At 40.6% G+C, this 25,893-nt stretch overlaps 1 protein-coding gene across 1 annotated transcript in view; it reads right to left on the bottom strand.

Annotated features, from left to right (window-relative positions):
* TTN (titin) overlaps window positions 1–25,893 on the bottom strand; it is a 242,619-nt gene that overhangs the window by 28,819 nt on the left and 187,907 nt on the right. The window contains exons 243-260 of the mRNA XM_054173069.1: window positions 25,254–25,529; window positions 24,839–25,138; window positions 24,446–24,748; window positions 23,902–24,201; window positions 23,500–23,787; window positions 23,104–23,400; window positions 22,712–23,014; window positions 22,313–22,618; window positions 21,228–21,515; window positions 20,838–21,128; window positions 20,452–20,739; window positions 19,689–20,279; window positions 19,488–19,592; window positions 18,777–18,974; window positions 18,396–18,692; window positions 17,665–18,252; window positions 17,268–17,570; window positions 45–17,150 (exon numbers count right to left, since the gene is read on the bottom strand). Coding sequence (XP_054029044.1) covers window positions 45–17,150; window positions 17,268–17,570; window positions 17,665–18,252; window positions 18,396–18,692; window positions 18,777–18,974; window positions 19,488–19,592; window positions 19,689–20,279; window positions 20,452–20,739; window positions 20,838–21,128; window positions 21,228–21,515; window positions 22,313–22,618; window positions 22,712–23,014; window positions 23,104–23,400; window positions 23,500–23,787; window positions 23,902–24,201; window positions 24,446–24,748; window positions 24,839–25,138; window positions 25,254–25,529 — 22,428 coding nt within the window. The remainder of the gene's footprint in view (window positions 1–44; window positions 17,151–17,267; window positions 17,571–17,664; window positions 18,253–18,395; window positions 18,693–18,776; window positions 18,975–19,487; window positions 19,593–19,688; window positions 20,280–20,451; window positions 20,740–20,837; window positions 21,129–21,227; window positions 21,516–22,312; window positions 22,619–22,711; window positions 23,015–23,103; window positions 23,401–23,499; window positions 23,788–23,901; window positions 24,202–24,445; window positions 24,749–24,838; window positions 25,139–25,253; window positions 25,530–25,893) is intronic.

Raw genomic sequence — 25,893 nt, 5'->3', positions numbered from 1 at the left:
GTATTTTTTAAATCCTAACAAATACTGTTCTTAGTAAAACACACCTGTTATTTTTGTTCCTTCCTTGGTCTCAGAAGGTACTCCAACACCATATTCATTTTCTCCAGAAACTCGGAAGTAGTAAATGGCACCTTCTTGCAATCCAGTCACTTTGTAGGACAGGCGATGACAATTGTTTGTCACAGTGACCCACGCTTTTTTGCTAGCTTCTCGTTTTTCAATAACATAATTCTTCACAGGTGCCCCACCATCATTTTCAGGAACATCCCAAGTTAACACAGCAGATTCTTTAGTTACATCTTTTGCTGCAACATTAGATGGTGGACCAGGAGTATCAAGAACTTTGACAATTAAAGTTAAAGTAGCAGTGTTCAGGATGTTTTGCAGTGTTAATGTGTATTTTCCAGAATCGTTTCTTGTTGCTTTTTCAATAGTAAGAGATGTACAATGATCTGAAGTATCGATGCTTGCTCGTGTACGAAGATCAGTGTCTGGTTTGTTCCATGTTACATTTGGAACTGGTTTGCCCCTGAAAGGAACAGTCATTGTGAATGATCCACCAGCCTTTACAATTAAAGTCTTCCGCATCTCACTGTCAATATCAAAGGCAGGTTCTTCTTCTCTTTCTTTTGCTACCTGAGGTTCTGAGACATCACTTGGTTCACTTACACCCATTTTGTTAATGGATTTTACTCTAAAGACGTACTCAGAACCTGATACTAATCCTCCTATGGTGTACTCTGTGCCTCTTAAGTTCTGAATAGCAGTTGTCCAATCGGTTTCATCAGTTTTCTTGTATTCAACTGTGTATCCTGTTACTGGAGCACCTCCATCAAACAGTGGCTTTGTCCACCCAATTGTGATATTTGACCTTGTAGAATCCATGATCTTAGGCTTAGATGGGGGAGATGGCAAGAAGATTGGATCTTCTGCCCGAATCAGTGGTGTGGTTTCACTTGGTAGACTGAGGCCAGCAGCGTTTTCTGCATATACTCGGAATTCATATTCACATCCTTCACGAAGACCAGATGATTTCACTCTTAAATCATACACTGGCTTTTTGTTTACACGAATCCATCTTAGGCTAGTTTTCTCACGCCTTTCAATTACATAGCCAGAGATCTCATTGCCTCCATCAGACTCAGGTCTTGCCCAGCACAGAGTTATTGAATCTTTGCTCACACTGGTGATCTCTAAGGATGTAGGAGGGCTTGGAACTGTAAATGGGTCTAGGGCTTTGACAGCAATACTTTCTAGAGGCTCACCAACACCATATTTGTTAACTCCCATTACTCTGAAAATATACTCATTACCCTTCAGTAGTTTTGTCACTTTACAGGATGTTGTTCTAAGCTCCCCTTCACAAATTGTCCATGCAATTCTGCTGGTCTCCCGTTTTTCTACAATATAATAATCAATATCTGCACCACCATTTTCTTGAGGAGGTCCCCATGACAAATGGCACTTTTCAGCAGTAAGGCCATTTATTTCTAATGGGCCTGCAGGTGGGCCAGGTCTGTCAAGTACTTTGCAATTAACTGCCAGAGATTTTGTTCCTGCAACATTTTGCAGTGTTAGTACGTATTGTCCTGAATCACCTCGGATACAATCCTTAATGGTTATTGCAGTAGTGTGATCTGTTGAGACTACTTCAACTCTAGCTTTTCCTTCAAGCTCCTTGCCATCCTTTGTCCATGAAATTACTGGTATTGGCCGTCCTGCAACATCAGCATTGACCTTAAAGACTTCTCCAGCTTTCACGACTACAACATCTCTGAATTTGGCATCCATCATAATTCTTGGAGCCTCTACATCATCTTTGACAGTCACAGGTCCAGTTGATTCAGATGGCTGACTAAAGAGTCCAGCAGCATTCTTTGCAATGACATGGAATTCATATCTCTGGTCTTCTGTAAGTCCACCTACATCAAAGTATGTTTCTTGCACATTAGTAAAATTACACTTTAGCCAACGTCCATCTGGTAGCTCTCTGCGTTCAATAATATATCCTGTTACTTTAGCTCCACCGTCATATTCTGGTTTAGTCCATTTCAGTGAGACGCATGTTCTTGTAATATTAGTAACTTCTGGCTGACCAGGAGGATCACATGGATCTCTTGCAGCAACTGGTTCACATGATTTACTGCATTTGCCTATTCCAGCAATATTTTCAGCATACACACGATATTCATACAGCAGTCCTTCATCAAGACCTGTAACTTTCATTTGTGTATCAGTTATAAGGCTCTTGTTAACTTTTGTCCAAAGAATGCTGCTTCTTTCTTTACACTCCAAGTGATATCCTAGGACTCTGCTGCCTCCATCATTAACTGGTACCTGCCAAGTTACAATCATGAAGGCTTTAGTTGCATGTGCCACTTGAGGAGTTCCAGGTGGTCCTGGAGGTTTAAATGGATACTCTGCCACAACAGAAGGAGAATTGGTGTAAGTGCTTTTCCCATAGCGGTTTTCTGCACAAATACGGAACTGATATTCAGAGCCAGTGGTGAGTCGAGATATTTTGATTGATGTTCTTGCAACTGCTGCAGATACTACATCCCATGTTGTTGTGGTAGTTTCTCGCTTCTCCACAATGTAATTGCTAATATGGCACCCACCATCATATGCTGGAGGTTTCCAAGAAAGAGTTACACTATCAGCACTAACTTCATCTATATGCACATCAGTTGGTGGTCCTGGTCTGTCAAGGACAACCACAGTTAGAGAGGCGGTTGTTGATCCAGCAGTATTTGAAAGATGTAATTCATAGTGTCCCAAATCTTCATTTGAAGCTTCCTTGATGGTCAGTGAAGTTAAAGTCTTTGACGTCTGAACATTTACCCTGGTTGTCTCTTTTAAGGGATTCCCATCCTTCTTCCACGTAACGGTTGGAAGAGGTCGCCCTCTGAATGGCACCTCAATCTTAAGATCATCTCCAGCTTTCACAGTGAATGTGTTGAAAAGGAGCTCAGCAGATGGCTGGATTTCAATATCTTTTGCAATGACTGGGACCCCAAGTTCTCTTGGATCACTTTTTCCTTTTTCATTAACAGCAATCACTCTGAAACTGTACTCTTCTCCCATAATTAAGCCTGTTATTGTTGTTTCTAAAGTTTTCACCTGGGTACATGCACTCCATTTTACACTTCCTTTACTTTGCATTTCTACTATATAGCCAGTAATTTTGCTGCCACCATCACTTTCTGGCTTTTCCCATTTAATTGAAGCAGAGTTGCGAGTCACATCAACAAGAACAACCTTTGCAGGTGGAGCAGGTGGTTCAGAAACCTTAACTGGATCAGGTGTTTCAGCTGGTAAGCCAGCTCCATATTCATTTACAGCCAGAACACGGAAGTAATAACTGCATCCTTCTTGTAGTTGAGTAATTTTGAAAGAATTCTTAGTGCAGTTACTTGTAACTGTGGCATAGGCCTTTCTTGTGGATTCTCGCTTTTCAACTATGTAGTTGGTAATTTTAGATCCACCATCAATAAGTGGTGGTTCCCAGGCTAATGTTACAAAATCTTTCTTCACTTCTCTGATTGTCAGATTTATAGGTGCACTAGGTGTATCAAGCACTCTAACATTTACGAAAGCTGATTTTTTGCCACTGTTGTTCTCTAAAGTAAGATTATATCTACCACTATCGAACCTATTCACATTGTCAATGACCAGCATTGTATAGGAGCTGGTGACTTCGATCTGAGCTCGCTCACTAATTGTTCCTTCTGCTTTCTCCCATTTAACTTCAGGTTCTGGTCTTCCTTTGATGGTGACAAACAGGCGTAATGTGCTACTAGCACGTACAGTGACTACTTTTCTGAGATCTGCATCAAGTTCAATTTCAGGAGGTTCAATTTTGTCTGCTGCTATGACTGTACCAGGTAGAGTAGCAGGTTCTCCTACTCCTTCTGAGTTGATTGCACAGATGCGGAAGTTATACTCTTGGTTCTCTTTCAGTTTTGTTACCGTGAACTGTTTTGCTTGTAGACCTGTTGGTGGAGTGCAAGTAGTCCATTCATCTGCAGCAGCTTCTTTTACTTCTACTACATATCCTTTAACTGGAGCACCGCCATCATAAATGGGCTTACTCCAGGCAAGAGAAACTGATGACCTGGAGGTATCTGTAACCTTTGGATTGCTTGGTGGACCTGGTGGATATAACATGTCACAAGCACGGTAGAAAATTGATGGCTCACTGGGTTCCCCTACCCCTGCAGCATTTTCAGCAGAAACTCTAAATTCATAGAAATGCCCGTCAGTAAGACCTGTTACTCTGAATCGCAAGTCCATCAGCCTTTTCTTATTGCATTTGGTCCACCGGATACCATCTTTGTCTCGTTTTTCAAGTATGTAACCTTCAATTTCAGCTCCACCATTGTCTTCTGGGCGGCCCCATGTTACAATCATGGAATCTTTCGTGATTGCTGAAACTTCAGGTGTTGAAGGAGGACCAGGGGGTTTATATGGATTACAAGCCACAATTGGCTCAGATTCCAAGGGTTCTCCAGTTCCATATTTATTTACTGCCATTACACGGAAAATGTATTCATTGCCAGCAAGGAGTCTGGTTACTTTGTGGTTAAGAGCCTGCACATCTGTTGCTACTTGTGTCCATGAAAGCCTGCTTGTCTCTCTCTTCTCAATGATATAATGTGAGATATTAGAACCACCATCATGTAAAGGTGGAGACCATGCCAAGTAACATTTTTCTGCAGTGACACCTGTAACCTTCAAAGGTCCTTCTGGAGGTCCTGGCCTGTCAAGCACTTTTACAGTGATCGGTATAGATTTTGTGCCACCAACATTTTTAAGATTAAGAGTGTAGTGACCTCCATCTACTCTTATACAGTCTTTGACAGTAAGAGTTGTTTTTTGAATGGTAGATTTAATTTCCATTCTTGCAGTTGCTTCTTCAAGTTCTTTACCATCTTTTGACCATGTAATGTCAGGAATAGGTTTGCCGTGGATATCAGCTTCAAGAACAAAGGTTTCTCCAGCATGAACAACAATGACATCTTTGTATTTAGGATCCAGTGAAGCCCCTGGTGCTTCAATTTCATCTCTGGCAGTAATGGGCCCTGTACTTTCAGATGGCTCACTCAAGCAACCTGCTGCATTTCTTGCAATCACTCTAAATTCATATCGCTGGTCTTCAACAAGACCACTTACTGTAAATTCTGTTTCCAACACATTTGTAAAGCTGGCTTTCATCCAGCGACCATCTGGTAGTTCTTTCTTTTCTACAATATATCCAGTTATTTTGCTTCCACCATCATATTCTGGTTTTTTCCACTGTAGCGTGATATTATTTCTTGTAACAACAATGGCCTCTGGGCGGCCAGGTGGGTCACAAGGGTCTCGAGCAACATACAGTTCTGATACTTTGCTGACTTTGCCAATGCCAACAATGTTTTCAGCAGAAACTCTGAACTCATATTCAAGACCTTCTTCAAGGCCATCTGTTTTATATTTGGTGTCTGTAATGAGAGACTTGTTCTGCTTTGTCCAAAGAATGCTGTTCTTATCTTTACGTTCAAGATGGTAGCCAAGAACTTTGCTTCCTCCATCATTAACTGGTTCATGCCATTGTACAATCATATGGTCTTTCGATGATGCTGTTACAAATGGGGTTCCGGGTGGCCCAGGCACCTTATAGGGGTATTGCACAACAACTGGTTTAGAATCCAGGGGAGAACTCTTCCCATATCTATTTTCAGCAGAAATCCTGAACTGGTATTCAGAACCAGTTTTAAGCTTTGCTGCTTTGATAGTTGTTCTTGCAACAGTTGCTGACACAATGCTCCATGTGGTAGTGGTTGTGTCACGCTTTTCTACTATATAGTTGCTTATCTGACAGCCACCAGTATAATCAGGTGGATCCCATGATAAAACAACAAAGTCTGCACTAACTTCATCAAAGCGGACTGGTCCACGTGGTGGTCCAGGCTTTTCCAGTACAATTATGCTCAGGTGCTCTGTTGCTGTACCTGCTGTGTTTGTTGCTGTTACTGTATATTTACCAAAGTCTTCCTTGTTGCTTTCTTTAATATGTAAGATAGTTGATGTTGATGTATTCTCAATGTTTAATCTGGTTGTCTGTTTCAGTGGTTGCTCATCTTTTGTCCATGTGATAGTAGGTTTGGGTCTACCTATATATGGTACATCTACCTTCAGATCTTCTCCAGCCTGTACACTGTAGGTATTAAACATCAGTTTGAAACTTGGCTGAATTGTCAAGTCTTTAGCTATCACAGGAATTCCAAGTGCTCTGGGATCACTTTTGCCTTTTTCATTGTAGGCAATCACACGGAACTGATACTCCTGCCCTTGACTCAAACCAGACACAACTGCATTGCATGTTTTGGTCTCACTCACAACACTCCATTTTTCTGTTCCTTTAGGCAACATTTCAACAATATATCCCAAAATTCTGCTACCTCCATCATGGTCAGGTTTTTCCCATGAAAGTGATGCACTTCTCTGAGTCACATCAGTTAGTATTACTTTGCCAGGTGGCAGAGGTGGCTCTGAGGCTTTGACAGCGTCCTTGGTTTCAGCTGGAACACCAATTCCAAATTCATTTTCAGCCATCACTCTGAAGTAATAAATTGCTCCTTCTGTAAGATTTTCAACTTTGAAGCTTGTCTTGCCACACGTAGCACTTACATTTGCAAATGCCTTCCTGGTTGACTCACGCTTGTCTATTACATAGTTCTTTACCTTTGCACCACCATCGATGATAGGTGGTTCCCAAGACAATACAGCAGAATCCTTCTTTATATCCTTTACCACTAAGTTTTGTGGTGGTCCTGGTGTGTCCAAGACTTTCACTGTAACAAATGCTGATTTAGAGCCACTGCTGTTCTCCAACTTAAGAATGTACTTTCCAGCATCATTTCTATCACAATTGTCAATTGAAAGTTGTGTGTAATTTATGCCTTTATCAATCTGAACTTTTTCTGTGAATTCACCTTCTTCTCGAGACCATGTGATGTCAGGTGTTGGTCTTCCCCTGAATGGTATGTGAATCCTGGCAGACCCACCAGCTCTAACAACTATCCCTTTCCTTAGCTCAGAGTCAATATCAAGTTCTGGGGCTTCAAGTTTGTCTTCTGGTTTAATAGTACCAGGAACTGATGCAGCCTCTCCTACACCAATCTTGTTGAGGGCACACACTCGTAGTTTATATTCTTGGTGTTCAGTTAGCTTTTTGATTTCAAATCGAGTAGCACGTATGCCTGTCTGTGGAGTAACAAGTGACCATTCATCTTCGTCTGCTTTACAGATTTCTACAAGGTATCCCTGAATTTCACAGCCACCATCATAAATAGGTTTACTCCAAGCAAGTGTAACTGAACTTTTGGTGGTATCCACAACATGGGTATTTGTAGGTGGGCCAGGCTTGAACATAGGGTCACAAGCTTTAAAGTAGGGAGAAACTTGACTTGGTTCACCCACTCCAGCAGCATTTTCAGCAGAGACTCTGAATTCATAGTCATGGTCCTCTGATAATCCTGTAACTCTTAATCGTAAATCTGTAATTCGGCGTTTATTGCATTTTATCCATCTGATGCCCTCTCGGTCTCTCTTTTCTACGATGTAACCTATGATTTCACTACCTCCATCACTATCTGGCCGGCTCCAGCAGATTGTCATAGAATCCTTTGTGATGTTAGTAATTTCCAAAGCCTTTGGTGGTCCAGGAACCGTAAATGGATTTTTCATCATTACTGGTGCAGATTCTAATGGCTCACCAACTCCATATTTGTTAACTGCCATAATACGGAAAACATACTCATTTCCTTCCAAGAGTTTTGTTACTTTCAGCATTGTAGGTAAAACCTCTGAAGCAACAACAGTCCATGCTAGGCGACTAGTTTCTCTCTTCTCTACAATGTAATGAGAAATATCACTGCCACCATCATGAAGAGGAGGAGCCCATGCCAATGAACATTTTTCAGCTGTAACTCCTGTCACTTGGACTGGACCCTCTGGAGGTCCTGGCCTGTCCAGGACTTTTACATTAACTGGAGCTGTCTTTGTTCCTGCAACATTAGAGGCTTCTAAAATGTATTGTCCACCATCAACTCTAATAGCATCTTTTACAATTATTAATGCATTGAAATCTGTGTTCTTTATTTCATATCTGGCATTTCCCTCAAGCTCTTTATCTCCTTTGTACCACTTAATGGTTGGTAGTGGTTTTCCATGAACATCAGCCTCAATTCTGAATGTTTCACCAGCATTTATGACAACTGTATCTTTGTACTTTGGATCCATTGAAATTCGTGGAAGTTCAACTTCATCCCTTGCTGTTATTGGTCCTGTACTGTCAGAAGGTTTGCTTATTGCACCTGCAGCATTCTTCGCAATTACTCTAAACTCGTATCTTTGGTCTTCAGTAAGCCCTGTTACAGTGAACTGAGTTTCAATGACATTTGTGAAGCTAGCTTTCATCCAGCGACCATCTGGCAAGTCACGTTTCTCTACAATATAACCAGTGATCTTGCTTCCACCATCATATTCTGGTTTGGTCCACTGTAGGGTAATAGAGCTTCTTTTTATTATTATAGCTTCTGGGCGACCTGGAGGATCACATGGGTCGCGAGCTACATAACATTCAGAAACTTTACTTGTTTTGCCTACACCAACAATATTTTCTGCAGAAACTCGGAACTCATATTCGATTCCTTCTTCAAGGTTAGTTGTTTTAAAACTTGTGTCCTGAATGATAGTCTTATTCACTTTAGTCCATAAAATGCTATTTTTCTCCTTTCTCTCAAGATGGTAGCCCAACACTCTACTGCCGCCATCATTTATTGGTTCATGCCACTGTACAACCATGGAATCTTTTGTAACTGTTGTCACAAATGGTGTGCCAGGAGGTCCTGGTTCCTTGTAGGGGTACTGTGCTACAACTGGTGCAGAATCCAGTCCAAAGCTCTGCCCATACCTGTTCTCAGCAAATATTCTGAATTGGTATTCAGAACCAGTTTTCAGTTTAGTCACCTTCAATGTAGTTCTTGCAACAGTAGCTGAAACTGTTTCCCATACAGTGGTGGTTGTATCTCTCTTGTGAACAATATAGTTGGTGATTTGGCAGCCACCTGTGTACGCTGGGGGATTCCATGATAAAGTAATACTTTCTGCACTTATTTCATCAAACTTCACAGGTCCTAGTGGAGGGTCAGGTTTGTCTAGAGTTATGATTTCAACAGAGGCAGACTTTTGCCCAACAACATTAGCCACAGTGATTTCATAAGTGCCACTGTCCTCTTTGTTAGTTTCTTTAATATTCAATACAGTGAGATCAGCTGAATCACTAACATTGACTCTTGTTGTCTGTCTTAATGGCTGTCCATCTTTTACCCAAGTAACAGTTGGCTTAGGTCGACCTGCAATTGGTACTTCTACTTTCAGATCTTGTCCCACTTGGATACTATAACTATGAAAAGCAGGTCTTACATCAGGTTCAATCACCAGGTCTTTCGCAACTATTGGAACAGCAAGTGCTCTAGGATCACTCTTACCCTTTTCATTTACAGCCATTACTCTAAAAAGATATTCTTCCCCTTGAGTTAGGTTAGTAATAACTGCTTCTAGTGTTTTTACACGAGCACACTCTGACCACTTCTCACTACCCTTTACTTGCATTTCTACAATGTATTGTATGATTTTGCTGCCACCATCATGTTCAGGTTTTGCCCAGCTTAGTGAGACACTGTTTCTTGTGACATCATCCACTGTTATTTTCCCAGGAGGCTGTGGAACTTCAGCAACTTTAACTGGGTCACTAGTTTCTGCAGGGAGGCCGATTCCATATTCATTCTCAGCAGAGATTCTGAAGAAGTAGTAACAGCCCTCCTGAAGTTGATCTACTTTCCACGAAGTCTTGTGGCAGTTTGTTACAACAGCTGCATATGCCTTTCTTGTTGCTTCACGCTTTTCAATGATGTAGTTCTTAATTTTTGCTCCACCATCCAAGAGAGGAGGCTCCCATGAAAGTGAAACTGAATCTTTAGTGATCTCCCTGATTTTTAAATTAACAGGTGCACTTGGAGTATCCAGTACTCTTACACTGACAAAGGCAGACTTTGTTCCGCTGCTGTTTTCTAACGTCAGAGTATACTTTCCAGTATCAAATCTGTTAACATTGTCTAGAACAAGAGAAGTAAAGCTGCTAGTGGTTTCAATAATAGCTGCTTCTCTGATCTCACCATCTGTTTTACCCCATTTTACTTCAGGTGTTGGACGACCTCTGATAGGAACAAACAGTCTTAAGGAACCTCCTGCCCTCACATTTACAATCTTCCTTAATTCCATGTCAAGGTCAAGGTCTGGTGCCTCCATCTTTTCTTCCACAACAACAGAACCAGGAACATCTGCATGTTCTCCAACTCCCGCTTTATTAACTGCACATATGCGGAACTTGTATTCATGTTTTTCCACTAATTTTTCTACTTCCATGTGAGTGTTCTTAATTCCAGTTGGAGGGGTACAAATTGCCCATTCACCGTCACTTACATCACACTTTTCCACAATGTATCCCTGAATTTCAGCACCACCATCATAGATAGGTTTACCCCACGAAAGGAAAACTGAAGATCTTGTAACATCCACAACTTTAGGATTATTGGGTGGGCCTGGCTTGTAGATAGGATCACATGCTTTGTAGTAAGTGGAAGGTGGGCTTGGTTCGCTAAGACCAGCAGCATTTTCAGCTGAAACTCTGTACTCGTAATCATGATTTTCTAGAAGCCCAGTCACTCTGTATCTAAGTTCACTTATCAGGCGTTTGTTACACCTTGTCCAGCGAATACCTTCCTTATCTCGTTTTTCAAGTACATAGCCTAGGATTTCACTGCCACCATCTGAAGCTGGCCTTTCCCATACAACTATCATAGAATCCTTTGTAATGGCTGTGACTTCTGGTGCCTTCGGTGGAAAAGGAACTCCAAATGGGTTCTTTGCGAGTATTGGTTCTGACTCAAGAGGTTCACCAACGCCGTATTTATTTACTGCCATGATGCGGAAAACATATTCATTTCCTTCTAAAAGTTTTGTAACTTTGCAGTTTAGGGTTTGAACATTTGAATCAACGACAGTCCACACCAAGCGACTTGTTTCCCTTTTTTCTACAACGTAGTGTGAAATCTCACTACCACCATCTTGTAGTGGAGGTTTCCATGACAGCACACATTTTTCAGCAGTAATGCCTGTGATTTCAACAGGACCTTCTGGTGGTCCAGGTCTATCGAGTACTTTGACATTAACAGGAACTTTCTTTTCACCAGCAACATTCTTTGCCAACAGTACATACTGACCACTGTCAACTCTAATGGCTTCCTTCACACTTAGGCTTGTAGCAAAATCGGTGCTTCTTATTTCCATACGAGCAGTACTTGTCAGCTCTTGATCACCTTTTAACCACTGAATTGAAGGTATTGGTTTGCCGTGAACATCAGCATCAAGCTTGAATGACTCACCAGCATGCACTACGATAGTGTCTTTGTATTTTGGATCCATACTTATATGAGGTGGTTCAACTTCATCCCTTGCTGTAATTGCCCCTGAGCTCTCAGATGGTTCACTGAAAATACCTGCAGCATTTCGTGCTATGACACGGAACTCATACCTCTGGTTTTCAACTAGACCAGTTACTTCAAATTGGGTATCAATAACATTTGTAAAGCTTGCTTTCATCCAGCGACCATCAGGTAGCTCCTTCTTTTCAACAATGTAGCCAGTGATCTTACTTCCACCATCATACACAGGTTTCTTCCACTGAAGTGTTACTGAGCTTCTTGTAACTATTATAGGTTCTGGACGGCCTGGAGGGTCACATGGGTCATGTGCAGTATAGCATTCAGATGCTTTGCTTGCTTTTCCAATGCCAACTATGTTTTCTGCATAAACCCTGAACTCATATTCAAGACCTTCTTCAAGGCCAACTGTTTTAAATTTGGTATCTGGAATAGGTGTTTTATTCAGTTTGGTCCACAGAATGCTGTTTCTTTCTTTGCGCTCCAAGTGATAGCCAATGATCTTGCTACCACCATCATTGACTGGTTCATTCCACTGTACCACCATGCTGTCTTTTGAGACATTTGTTACAAAAGGTGTTCCAGGGGGACCGGGAACTTTGTATGGATATTGGGCTATGATTGCCTCTGAAGTGAGATAAGTACTCTTCCCATATCTGTTCTCAGCTGCAATTCTGAACTGATATTCACAGCCAGTCTTTAATCGACATGCTTTTATAGTTGTTCTTGCAACGGTAGCTGACACAATCTGCCAAGTAGTGGTAGAAGTATCTCTTTTTTCTACAATGTAATTATTGATGGAGCTACCACCATCATACTTGGGTGGTTCCCAGGAAATTGTAATACTATCTGCTGTTACTTCATCTACTTTTACTGGTCCAGTTGGAGGTCCTGGTTTGTCAAGGACAACAATATTAAGGGTCTCAGTTGCTTCACCTGCAGAGTTTGTAAGTTTAACTAAATATGTTCCCACATCTTCTCTGCATGCTTCTTTTATTGTTAACACTGTGTTATTTTCTGAACTTTCTGCATTTACTCTTGTAGTCTGCTTCAATGACACATCATCTTTATGCCAAAGCACTGCAGGTTTGGGTCGTCCAACAAAAGGAACGTCAACCTTTAAGTCTTCTCCTGCTAGAACACTGAAAGTGGTAAAAAGTAGTTTGAAAGCTGGTGGAATCACAAGATCTTTTGCAACTACTGGTATACCTAGCTGCCGAGGATCACTTATACCTTTCTCATTCTGAGCTGAAACACGGAAGTTGTATTCTTCACCTTGGATCAATCCTGTGATAGTGGCTTCTGTAACTTTTACTGTAGCACAAGTTGACCACTTTTCACTGCCTTTGCTTTGCATTTCTACAATGTAGCCCAGAATTCTGCTGCCACCATCATGCTCAGGTTTTTCCCAGGATAAGGATACACTATTTCTTGTCACATCCAACAAAGTTATTTTCCCTGGTGGAAGTGGTCTTTCTGAAACTTTTATGGATTCTGAAGTTTCAACTGGAAGGCCTATTCCATACTCATTTTCAGCTAGAACTCTGAAATAGTAGTTGCAACCTTCTTGCAGTGAATCAACTTTGCAGCTAGTCTTGTGGCAATTGGCATTAACAGTTGAATAAGCTTTTCTTGTTGATTCACGCTTTTCAACAATGTAATTTTTTATTTTTGAGCCACCATCTAGGAGAGGAGGCTCCCATGTGAGTGTAACTGATGATTTTGTAACTTCTTTTATTTTCAAATCTTGAGGTGCCCCTGGGGTATCAAGAACTCTGACATTCACAAATGCTGACTTACTACCTGAACTGTTTTCAACTGTCAGTATATATTTGCCACTATCAAATCTATTTACGTTTTCAACAATAAGTAGAGTGTAAGAGCTTGTTGATTCAATGCTTGCTCTATCCAAAGATTCCCCATGTTCTCTTGTCCATTTTACTTCAGGTGCTGGTCTTCCTTTAATTGGGACGAAGAGCCTGAGAGTACAGCAGGCTCTAATAGTGACAACTTTACGTAGTTCTGCATCAAGTTCAATCTCTGGAGGTAGCATTCTTTCTTCAGCTTTTGGAGTCCCAGGAACAAGAGCAGGTTCTCCAAGTCCTTCAGAGTTCATAGCATATATGCGTATTTTATACTCTTGATTTTCTTTCAGGTCAGTTATGGTAAAAGAGGTAGCCTTTAGACCTGCTTGTGGAGTTACAATCTTCCATTCATCTTCTTCAGGTAGTGCAATCTCAACCATGTAACCTGTGATCTCTGAACCACCATCATATATTGGTTTGTTCCATGCTATTGTAATTGAAGACTTGCTGCTATCCAAAACACGAGGATTACCTGGGGGACCAGGCTTAAATACAGTATCACAAGCTTTATAGAATGGACTAGTTGGGCTTGGTTCACTGACTCCAGCAGCATTTTCAGCCATGACTCTGTATTCATATTCATGGCCTTCTGTCAGTCCAGACACTTTATAACGTAAGTCAGTAACAACTCTTTTGTTACATTTCACCCACCGCAGACCAGCCCTGTCTCGACGTTCCACAATATAGTTAGTTATTGGGCTCCCACCATCAGAATCAGGATGCCCCCAACAGACAACCATTGAATCTTTTGTAATTGCTGTAACTTCAGGCATTTTAGGTGGATCAGGTGGCACATATGGATTTACTGCAAGAATGGGCTCTGATTCCAGAGGCTCACCAACTCCATATTTGTTAACAGCCATAACACGGAACACATACTCATTGCCCTTCAGCAGCTTAGTAACCTTCAGTTTAGTTAATGGAACTTCTGTGGCTACAGCTGTCCATGCCAATCTGCTGGTTTCACGTTTCTCAACCACATAATGGTCAATTTTTGCTCCCCCATCGTCAAGTGGCGGTAACCATGATAGCACACATTTTTCTGCGGTGACATCAGACACAAGTAAAGGTCCTTCTGGGGGACCAGGCCTATCAAGAACTTTAACATTGAAGATATGCTTGGCAAAGCCACCAGGATTTGTTGCAGTAAGTGTATAGGCACCTCCATCTCTTCTTGAGGAATCTTTATTGATAAGAACAGTAGAGAAATCTGCTATTTTTATTTCTAATTTTGCTGTGTCTTCAAGTTCTTTTTCTCCTTTTGTCCACATCATAGTTGGTGGAGGGCGACCTGAAACATCAGCCTCGAGTCTGAAAACTTCACCTGCTTTCAGCACTATGGTGTCTTTGTATTTAGCATCCACCTTTATCCTTGGTGCTTCAATGTCATCTCTACAAGTTATTGCATCTGATGGCTCAGAGGGCTGACTAACAGCTCCACCAGCATTCCTAGCAATCACACGGAATTCATAGGCAGCATCTTCGGTTAGCCCACTTACAGTGAATTCAGTCTCTAGTATATTGCTGAAATTAGCCTTCAGCCAACGGCCATTTGGAAGGTCTCTTTTTTCAACAGTGTATCCAGTTATCTTAAAGCCTCCATTATATTCTGGTTTAGTCCACTTCAGTGTAACTGCATGTCGTGTAATGTTCAGAGGTATTGGCTTACCAGGTGGATCTATTGGGTCTAGAGCAAACACAGGCTCAGAGGGCTTGCTTGGCTTACTCTTGCCAGCCAGATTTTCTGCTATAACACGGAATTCATATGCAATGCCATCGGTGAGTCCAGTTGATTTAAAGATATTGCCAGATACCATCATTTTACTTACAGTCTGCCAAAGAATGCTATTTCGTTCTTTTCTTTCAACATGATATCCCAGAATTGGGCTTCCACCATCAGTTACTGGCTCATGCCAACTAATGGTCATGGTTTCTTTGGTGACTGCAATCACCTGAGGAGTGCCAGGAGGCCCAGGTACCTTAAATGGGTAGTTTGCTACTACAGACTCTGAAGTAATGGCTGGACCAACTCCATATCTGTTCTGAGCTTTAACACGGAACTGGTACTCAACTCCAGTAGTAAGACGGGTGGCTTTAAATGTAGTACGTATCACTGTGGTTGCCAATTCAGTCCATGTGGTACTGTCAGTTTGACGCATTTCTACAACGTAGTTACTTATTGGTACACCACCATCATTCAGAGGAGGTTCCCATGAGAATGTTAGGGAGTCACATGAAATTTCATCAAATTTGATTGGTCCAGTAGGAGGTCCAGGTATGTCATGAACCTGCACTGTGATTACTTCACTAACTTCTCCAACAATATTTTTAGCTGACACTGGGTATTGACCACTATCACTTCTAGTACATTCATTGATGGTCAGTATGGTTGCAGTTGCAGTATTTTCATAATTTACCCTTTGTGTTTGCTTAAGTATCTGTTCTTCTTTCTTCCAAGTCACAGTAGGCCTTGGACGACCAAGCACAGGGATTTCTATCTTGATATTGTCACCAGCTTTGGCAATGACTGTTTTCTGGTAGATACCACGGAGGTCAAACTCTGGTAACATCGTTTGCTCCTTAATAATAACAGGCCTGCTTTCTCTTGGGGCACTTCTTCCAGCACTGTTAACTGCCATAACCTGGAATGTATACTCTTCATTTTCAGTTAGATTCTTTACTACACAGTCCAGTGTTTTTACAGTGGTGATGTGGGCCCACTGGTTGGTTCCTTTTCTCTGTGCTTCAATTACATACCCAGTGATCTTGCTGCCACCATCATGTTCTGGTTTTGGCCAAGCCAGGCTAACTGAGTTCCTTGTTACATCCATAATATTAAGGCTCTCAGGTGGGGATGGTGCCTCAGAAGCTCTTACTGGTTCTGTAGTTTCAGCTGGTTCACCAATACCATACTCATTTTCAGCCAGCACTCTGAAATAGTATTCACATCCCTCAGCCAAATTAGAAACTCTGAAAGAACACTTCTGGCAGTTGGTTGTGACTGTTGAATATGCTTTCCGAGTTGATTCGCGTTTCTCAACAATGTAATTTGTTATACGTGAACCGCCATCTATCAGAGGCATATCCCATTGGAGGGTGATGCTGTCTTTAGTTATCTCTCTAGGCTTAAGGTTTATTGGTGGACCTGGTGTATCCAAGACTTTTACATTTACAAAGCCAGTCTTCTTACCAGCAGCATTTTCAAGAGTCATTACATACTTTCCTGCATCATATCTGGTGCACTCTGTGACAATCAGGAGTGTGAAAGAGTCTGTATTTTCAATACTGGCACGTCCTTTGAGTGAAACATCGTCTTTTGTCCATGTAACTTGTGGAGTTGGACGTCCTTTAATTGGCACAAAAATTCGAATTGTGAGTCCAGCTCTAACAACAAGTGTTCTTCTTAGTTCAGCATCTAATTCAAAGTCAGGAATCTCTTCCCGGTCTTTGATTTCCACACTTGGAATTATTGCTGGTTCACCAACACCTGCAGCATTCATGGCAGAGATTCTGAAATTGTATTTGGCTCCTGTTTGCAGATGAGCAACAACAAACTGAGTGATTCTTAAAGCAGTCCCTGTCGTGTCTTTTACCCATTCTTCTTCTCCTTCCTTTTGATGTTCTACTATATAGCCAGTGATGTCAAGACCACCATCATAATGAGGCTTGCCCCAGGCTAAAGATGCACTTGTCTTTGTAGTATCAGTCACTCTTGGATTTGAAGGTGGACCTGGTGGGTCTGAAAAGTGTGGAAAAGATAAAACATTACATTACAGAGGAAGCCAATTTTATGCTGCCTGAAAGTGCTCCCACCCCATCTCCCCCACCCCTAAAAAAGAAAAGGCATGATACTAACATGCAACATCCTTGCACATGACAGAATTTGAAGCATCACTTGGTGGTCCAACTCCTGCTCTGTTTTCTGCACTGACACGGAATTCATATTCATTTCCTTCCAGGAGACCAGTTACTTTGCATCTAAGATCTGCAACAGGTTTCTTTGTTGCTCTGACCCATCTTAAACCTTTCTTTTCTCTTCGCTCCACATGGTAACCTGTGATTTCACTTCCACCATCATCTGTTGGCCTTTTCCAGGTAACTGTGACAGTATTTTTAGTCACATTTGTGACTTCTGGTTTTCCAGGAGGGCCTGGGGGACCTGTAAGGGGGGGAAAAAAGTAAAGTCAAAAGAAAAATAAAGTCTTCAGAAATTGATAAAAATATGCTGGTATCTCTTAACTTGTTCTACATACCAAATCTATCCACCATTTTGACTGGTTCTGACTGTACTGGTTCACCCTTGCCATATTGATTCACTGCTGAGACACGGAAAACATATTCATTTCCTTGAATGAGCTTACTAACAACATGTCTACAGCTCTCAATATTTTCAGCAACCAATGTCCAGAGCAATCGGCTAGTTTCTCTCTTTTCAAGAACATATGATTTGACTGGTGATCCACCATCTTCTGCAGGAGGGGACCATGTAAGAGTTGCTTTTTCTGCTGACACATTGCTGATCTCAATAGGCCCTGGAGGTCCTGGAACATCTAAAACTTTCACATGCACAGTCTCCTGCTTAGTGCCAAAAGGATTGGTTGCTGTGATTGTGTATTCTCCAGAGTCTTTTCTGGCAGCATATTTTACAGTTAGAGTAGAAGAGGTTGGTGTGGTTTCAATGTGCACAAGCTCTGAAGGTCTAAAATCTTTTCCAGCCTTTGACCATGCTGAAGTTGGAGGTGGTTTGCCACGAATACTAATAGCAGACACTGTAATGTTTTCTCCGGCTTTTACTGTTAAACCTTCCTTCAAAGTAGGATCCATAACAATGGTTGGTGCCTCTGTTGAAAAAAAAAGAGACAAACACACCCCCCACAATTGTTAAAATGAGGACATAGGGGGAAGGGGGGGGAAAAAAAAAAGAGGAGGATTTGGTATTAATTATTCAAATAAAATTCTACGTTTTAAAATGCCATCTACGTACCATACTCATCCTTGCATATTATGGTTCCTGTGGATTCAGATGGAGGGCTGATGGCTCCAGCAGTGTTCTTTGCTCTAATTCTGAATTCATATTTGGAGCCTTCAATAAGGTCAGTTACAGTAAATGCACAGTCTGTAACATTAACATGATTAGCTTTGGTCCAGGTCTTTGAAGGTAAATCACGCTTTTCAATAATATAGCCAGTTAACTTATGTCCACCATCATATTTTGGTTCTGTCCAAATGAGTGTTACTGAGCTCCTAGTTACATTGATAACTTCAGGTTTCCCAGGGGGATCTAGAACAAGGAATAATATAGAGTGGTCAAATACAAGTAATTTGAAATTTCAGATTTTTCCTTTTTATTGTTGTGATGGCTTACCAATAGGATCGAGTGCCACAACTGGTTCAGATGGCAGACTTGGTTTACCAACTCCAGCCATATTGATTGCCATTACTCTGAATTCATACTCTAGACCTTCAGTTAACCCTGTCACTCTGAAATCTTTCATTCTTAGTGGTGTTTTATTTGCTCTCTTCCACAGAAGACTATTTCTTTCTTTGACTTCAATGTGGTAACCTAGAAAATAAATGTTGAGGTGAAAATATGACAAGTTTCCTAGAAATCTTAATTTCTCTTAACATTGTGAAACATCATACTTCCTCTATGGCATGCCACACAGGCATTGTGCAAGCAGAATGCTGGAAAAGAGATTAAGAAATGGATGTGAACACACATTAAAAACATTTGTAATTGCAACGAGATGTTTGTTGTGGTGGGTTGAAGTTTCCCCCCAGCATGTAAATGTAAATTGTTAGTTTTATAGGCCTGCAATGTGTGGTACGGCGTTGTGGTTTTCTTTCTTTCTTTCTTTAGATATTTTGGCTCTGTGAAAAAAAATATTGTTCTCAGTTAGTCCTTTCCCTAATTTTAAGTTAATTTTTTATACAACAATCTTAGAGAAAGAATAGGATATAAAACAGAAAAAAACAATTGTTCAATTTAAAGCATTAACACCTGATTGGTTTATCTTACCCTTCAACATAGAGAACTATTAAGAACTGAATTACTAGGGAGGCTTTGGGATCATACCTGTAATTGGTGAGCCTCCAGTTCTTTTGGGATCAGTCCAAGTTAAAGCTACAGATTCATGACGAACATCAACAATTTTGGGAGGTGGAGGAGCATCTGGCACATCTAAATAATGTGAAGAAAAAAAAGCAGTAATGTCATAAGTAAATGCCAACATTAAAGCTTGTTTTTTCACTTTTGAAAATGATAATTAATACCTACCAAATGGATGTTTTGCAATGACAGGCTCAGATTTAAGACCTTCACCTACTCCATATTTATTTTCAGCTCTGATCCTGAATGTATATTCATTTCCTTCATGAAGTCTTGTAACTCTAAACGTGGTTTTCTGGACTGCAGAAGCACAAGTCACCCACTTATTGTTTACATTATCTCTCTTCTCTAGGACATAGTTAGTAATTTCTGAACCGCCATCATCTTTTGGAGGGCCCCACTTCAAGGTTATGGCATCGGCTGTGACTTCTTCAAATCTCACTGGACCTGTTGGTATGCCAGGTTTGCCAACAACTTTCACAGAAATAGTGCCTTCCCTGCTGCCAACAACATTCTTCAGAGTTATTGTGTATTTTCCAGCATCAGCTTTCTGGCAGTCATGTACTATAAGTGTGGTGTTAACCGCTGTAGATTCAAATGCAACTCTTCCACTCTCGGTAAGTGCCTGATCTTCATCCTTCTTCCAAGTTACAGTTGGGACAGGCTTGCCTTTAATTGGGATTTTAAGACGGAAATTGCTACCCTCTTTAGCTAAGTAGCATAAATCAGGTAGATCTCTTAAATCAAGATCAGGTGCCACTGTAAAATAAAATAAATCAATTATTCAAATATGAATAAAATCTGTGATAAAATTAAGGCACTGTTTTAAAGGAATCTGATTTGTATGTTTGCATAGTAATGACAGTAAGCACAAAATAAACGTAGTTTGGGTAAGTAAATACTGAATTAATAATCTTAAGTTGCTTCTTACCAACATCATCTCTTGCCACAATTGTGAGTTCTGTGGGTGTTCCACACCCAGCATCATTCTGAGCTCTCACTCTGAAAGTGTATTCTTGGCCTTCTTTTAGGTCTCTCATTGAAAAATGGAGGTTCTTTGCTCGCATGACTTCCTGCCATTTATCTTCACCAATCAGAACCTCAACAACATATGCAAAGATGCGGCTTCCACCATCACTGATAGGTTTTTTCCATACTAAACTGCATGATGATTTTGTCACAGCAGAGGCTTTTAAATCTACAACTGGCCCAGGTGTTTCTAGAACAAAGACAAACACAGTAAGTGTCGATTCAAGATGAAAACAAAAATTATTTGAGTAGGTGAAAAAATAGGTGAAATGGACTAAGTTTTCTTACCGGAAGCCTTAACAGCATCACGAGTTTCACAGGGGTCACCAATACCATATTCATTTTCAGCAAAAACCCTGAAGAAGTAAGATTTGCCTTCTTCTAAGTTACTTATCCTGTAGCTTGTCTTTGGACATTCTGTTGTTACTGTGGACCATGACTTTCTTTCTGCATCACGTTTTTCAACAACGTAATTTGTGATTGGACTGCCACCATCTATAAGCGGAGGTTCCCATGTAATGAAAGCAGAATCCTTAGATGCTTCCTTTACAATCAGGTTAATCGGAGGGCCTGGAGTATCTAGGTAAACACAGCCACCCCATATTTGATTTAGTAAACAAAATACAAAAAGTTAAAAGTTAACAAACATATTTCAATGGGGAAGTCCCCGACACTTACCAAGTACTTTTACAACAATGGTGTATGATTTTTGGCCACAGCTGTTCTCCAGACTGAGGACGTATTTTCCAGCATCATATTTGTTTACATTTTCACAACGCAGGAAGGTATCAAAATCAGTTGACTTGATGTCTAATCCTTGTCTATCTCTAAGGTTTGCACCTACTTTAGACCATGTAATCTTTGGAGGTGGACGTCCTCTTACTGGCACATACAGTCTCATTGTCACTCCAGCACGCAACACAAGGACTTTCCTTAGTTCTGCATCAAGTTCTCCTTCAGGAGGAACTGTGTGTTTAACAGAGGAACAAGCACATAAAACATCATCTTTGAGTATCACTAAAATTACTGTGACAATAAGTCCCTCTTTACTGGCAATTCACTAGATTAACCAACTTGTTCACAAGCCTGTGACAATGCTAATAAATTAGCGTCCTGGCTCCTGCTTCAAGACCATTTGTAAACCTGGCTTTCTTTATCCCCCTCCCCTTTTCTTTTCTTTTTTTTTGTTTTTTCCCTCATTGATACCACTTCCTTTCTGTCTTTTCCACCATTTGCATTACTTATTATATGAAGATGTCTCCTAGTTCTTCTAGAATTCAAAGAAGGTTCAAGCCCTCCTGTATTATACTCTTGAACTAAGACAACTATATGAGGCAATGCTTTGGTACGTGCAGCAAAATCCATAGAGAAGCCAGCATGGTTCTCGAGAAGTTAGTATCATACAATTAAATAGTGTGCCACACAGATGCTTAAAATAGTAATCTTGGCTTCAAATTATTTAGAAGACATGAAGAAGACTGAAAGTTTTAAGAATGGTATTAGAGAAAGAAAAAAAATAATCTTGAAAACCCCAAAGAGGAGGCAGAGAATATCTAGCATACAAATGAAAAAAGCAGACACCAATGAATTTCTCCTGAGCTCCTAACTGCCCTGCTCTCTTTCAAATTGGCTACTTTTGGCCTGCATTTTTTGAGAAATAACATGTTCCAAACTGATCTGCTTCTGTAATCTGTGGCAAACTGTGTCTTTGGAACACATCCCATAAATTAAAGCAAAAGGTAATTTGTTTTCAGTGAACATACTTAAAATGTCTTTGGGAGTGTGTTTGTCAGGAACATCACTTGGATCGCTATATCCAATCTTATTGACGGCATAAACGCGGAACTGGTACTCTGTATCTTCCATCAGCCCTGTTACCACAAATTGTGTTGACTGTAGGTTCTTGGGTAGGTTGCATCTGACCCAGTTGTCTGTGTCAGCTCTTTTTGCTTCTACTAGATAACCAATGATAGGACTTCCTCCATCATAGGCTGGTTTGCTCCATGACAGGCTTATTGAATTACGAGTAGTATCAACTACTTTTGGGAAAGCAGGTGGGCCAGGAGGATCTGAGAATTAAAATAACATAAAGTTACCACAGTCAAAGCTATATAAAAGTATTTGGAAATAGCCATGGAAAATACCTTAGACTTTTAGCTTACATTGAGGATCACGAGCATACACGGCTTTAGATGGTGCACTAGGCTTGCCAGGTCCAGCCTTATTCAGGGCTATCACCCGGAACTCATATTCCGTTTCTTCTTGGAGTCCAGTAGCCTTAATGGTTCTTTCAATAACAGGCTTCCTGTTTACCTTTGTCCAGTTAAGAGCCTTAGTTTCACGCTTCTCAAGTATATAACCAGTTATGGGAGATCCACCGTCACTAGCTGGTGGTTTCCAGCTAACAGTCATAAAGTCTTTTGTTACGTTGCTAATTACTGGTGGATCACAAGGTCCAGGTACATCTGTGAAGAGTTATTAAAAAGTTATGTTCATGTTCATAAGTATGCAGAAAATATCACTGACTAATGAAGCTATCCCACAAAGCCCTTACCATATGGATTCTTAGCAATTGCTGGTTCTGTTAAGATAGGGTCTCCAACACCGTATTTGTTTTCAGCACATATGCGGAACTGATATTCATGTCCTTCTATTAGTTTCTCCACTGTGCAGCTTGTAATTGGTACATTGGCACTGACTTGGGCCCAGTTTGGTCTGCTTGTTTCACGCTTGTCTACAATGTAATTAGTAATTTCTGAACCTCCATCTTCCAGAGGAGGCTCCCAAGACAGCATTGCACGATCTGCATACATATGTTTGATTTTAACGGAGGCCGGTGGACCAGGCTTATCTAGAAGAATTAACATCATATTGTTATAACTCTATCTCTTGCTATATCATTTATTTATGTATTTATTATGTATTTATTAATAGAAAACCTTTAGCTTACCAAGTACTTTAAGCCTAATCGTCGCTGACTTTGTGCCACTTGCATTTTCAGCAGTAATAGTATAGTCTCCTGTTTGCTTTCTGTTAACGCTGAACAGTTCAACTGTAGCAAGATTCCTCTTAGTGGTGATCTTGACACCTTCAGATGGCTTTAAAATTTCTCCTTCTTTCTTCCAGGTGATCGTTGGCATTGGTTTTCCATATACATTTGCCTCCAAACGCACGTTAGTTCCAGCTTTAACTGTAAGCTGTGATTGCATAGATAGATCCAGCTCTATTCTGGGGGGAACTAGAAGGAAAGAGACAAAGAGCTGATCAGTCTAGTAAGAGACAAACATCTCGTTCTTCACATGAACATTAGTTCAATATGCACAGACTCAGAGTTCTCAGTAATGTTTCTTACCATTTTCTGGGTGAATGGTCACTGGATCGGAAGGTTCTGAAGGTCGGCTAATGTTAACTGCTGTCTTGGCAATTGCTCTAAATTGATATTGAGCATTTTCTTCTAAATCAGTAGCAGTATATTCTTCTAGGGGTATTTGATGTGGAGTTGTATTGCATCGAACCCACTTATCACCAGGTAATTTGCAAGCTTCAACGAAGTAGCCAATAAGTTTGCTACCACCGTCATGCTTTGGTCTTGTCCATACCAGTGATGCTGTACTCTTAGTGACATCGATAACTTCAGGTTTTCCAGGGGGATCTAAGGCAAGTAAGATCATATTATAGTCTGTTCTGGTACAAAAAGCTAGCAAGGTGAAAAAGAATTACTTTAATAGTCATGGATTTTATTTATGGCATACCCACACAGTCTACTCAGTGTGCAGTCATGGTAAACATGAAAATATAAACGTAAGGGCGAACTGATGATCATGAAGTGTTGCAGTTATATTGAAAATTACCACAAAAACAAGTAGTCTTGCAAATTATTGATATATTTGACTTACCAACTGGTGCTCTTGCTGTGACAAACTCGGTTGGCTTACTAGGTTTACTTGCTCCAGCTCTGTTCAATGCATAAATTCTGAAAGTATATTCAAGACCTTCAATGATCCCCACACAGGGGTATTCTGTGGAGCGCACAGCTGTGTCATTAGCTTTCACCCACAGTAAACTGTTCCTTTCTTTGCGTTCAATGAGATAACCAGTGATTGGACTGCCTCCATCACTATCAGGTTTATCCCAGGCAACAAAAATGCAGTCCTTATTGACCTTGGTAACACGTGCATTCTTTGGTTCACTAGGAACATCTGGAAAGAAACACAAAGATGAACATCAATCACATGCTTTTTTACTAGGAGAATGAAAAAGAGAAATGCTGCTATCAAAACCTGCCATACCAAATGGAAACCTTGCAATCATCTTGCCAGAAGTAAGTGGCTCAGAAATACCAAAACGATTTTCAGCACGAACACGGAACATATACTCTTCTCCAGGAATTAGTTTTCCAATTCTGCAGCTTGTCTTTGTGACAGAGGCTAAGGCTGTTACCCAGTCTCCTCGACTTACGTCACATTTCTCAACTACATAGTTTGTGATGTTACTGCCACCATCTTCAAGAGGTATATGCCATGAAAGAGTGCAAGCATCAGCATCTATTTCAGAAATATCAAATGGAGGCTGTGGTGGACCTGGTTTATCTGCAGAAAAGATTATATTAAGAAGAAAAGAGATGAAAGAAAGTGGCATCCATTGGAATATACAAAAACTAGCTTTGTATAAAGCTGGATTTAAAAGTAATCAAATGGAACATACCCATGACTATCACTCTGATTTTCTGACTGTCAGTACCAGAGCTATTTTCTGCAGTAAGAGTGTAAAAATCAGAATCTTTTCTAGTCACATCCTTAATAATAAGAACACAAGACTTTTCTGCTTTATGCACAGCAAGGCGGCTGGATGTAACTACATCTTGATCTCCTTTCAGCCATTTACAGACTGGCTGAGGCTTCCCATATACCTGAGCTTCAATTCTCAGTTTCTTTCCAGCTTTAATGTGAACATGATCAGGCATCAGAATCTTAGGTGGGACTGAAAAAAAAAAAAATCACACACAGACATATAAATTAATTTCTGTGACATATTCATGTATGTTTTAATGTAAAAGTTTTCTGCTTCTCCCTGAAGTGGAATCACCAGTAGGAATTACTTGATAAATATCAATTCCACTTATGGACAACTAGAGTTTCTGCAGTGGGAAATAACTATTCTAGTCTTACTTTTACATTCTTGTACCGTTTAGGAGAGAATATTTTTCAGTTTGGATTGCCTTTTCACATGCTTATGTAGAGACATGCATTATTAATGCATGACACACAATTCCTCTATATCTGGAATGTTGTTGCTTACTTTTTACAAGTCAAATATGAGGGAGGAGAAAAATTCTCACTGAACT

Source organism: Dryobates pubescens, chromosome 2 (assembly GCF_014839835.1).
Source record: "Dryobates pubescens isolate bDryPub1 chromosome 2, bDryPub1.pri, whole genome shotgun sequence".
Classification (NCBI taxonomy): domain Eukaryota; kingdom Metazoa; phylum Chordata; class Aves; order Piciformes; family Picidae; genus Dryobates; species Dryobates pubescens.
This window is presented reverse-complemented; position numbering and strand designations above follow the sequence as displayed.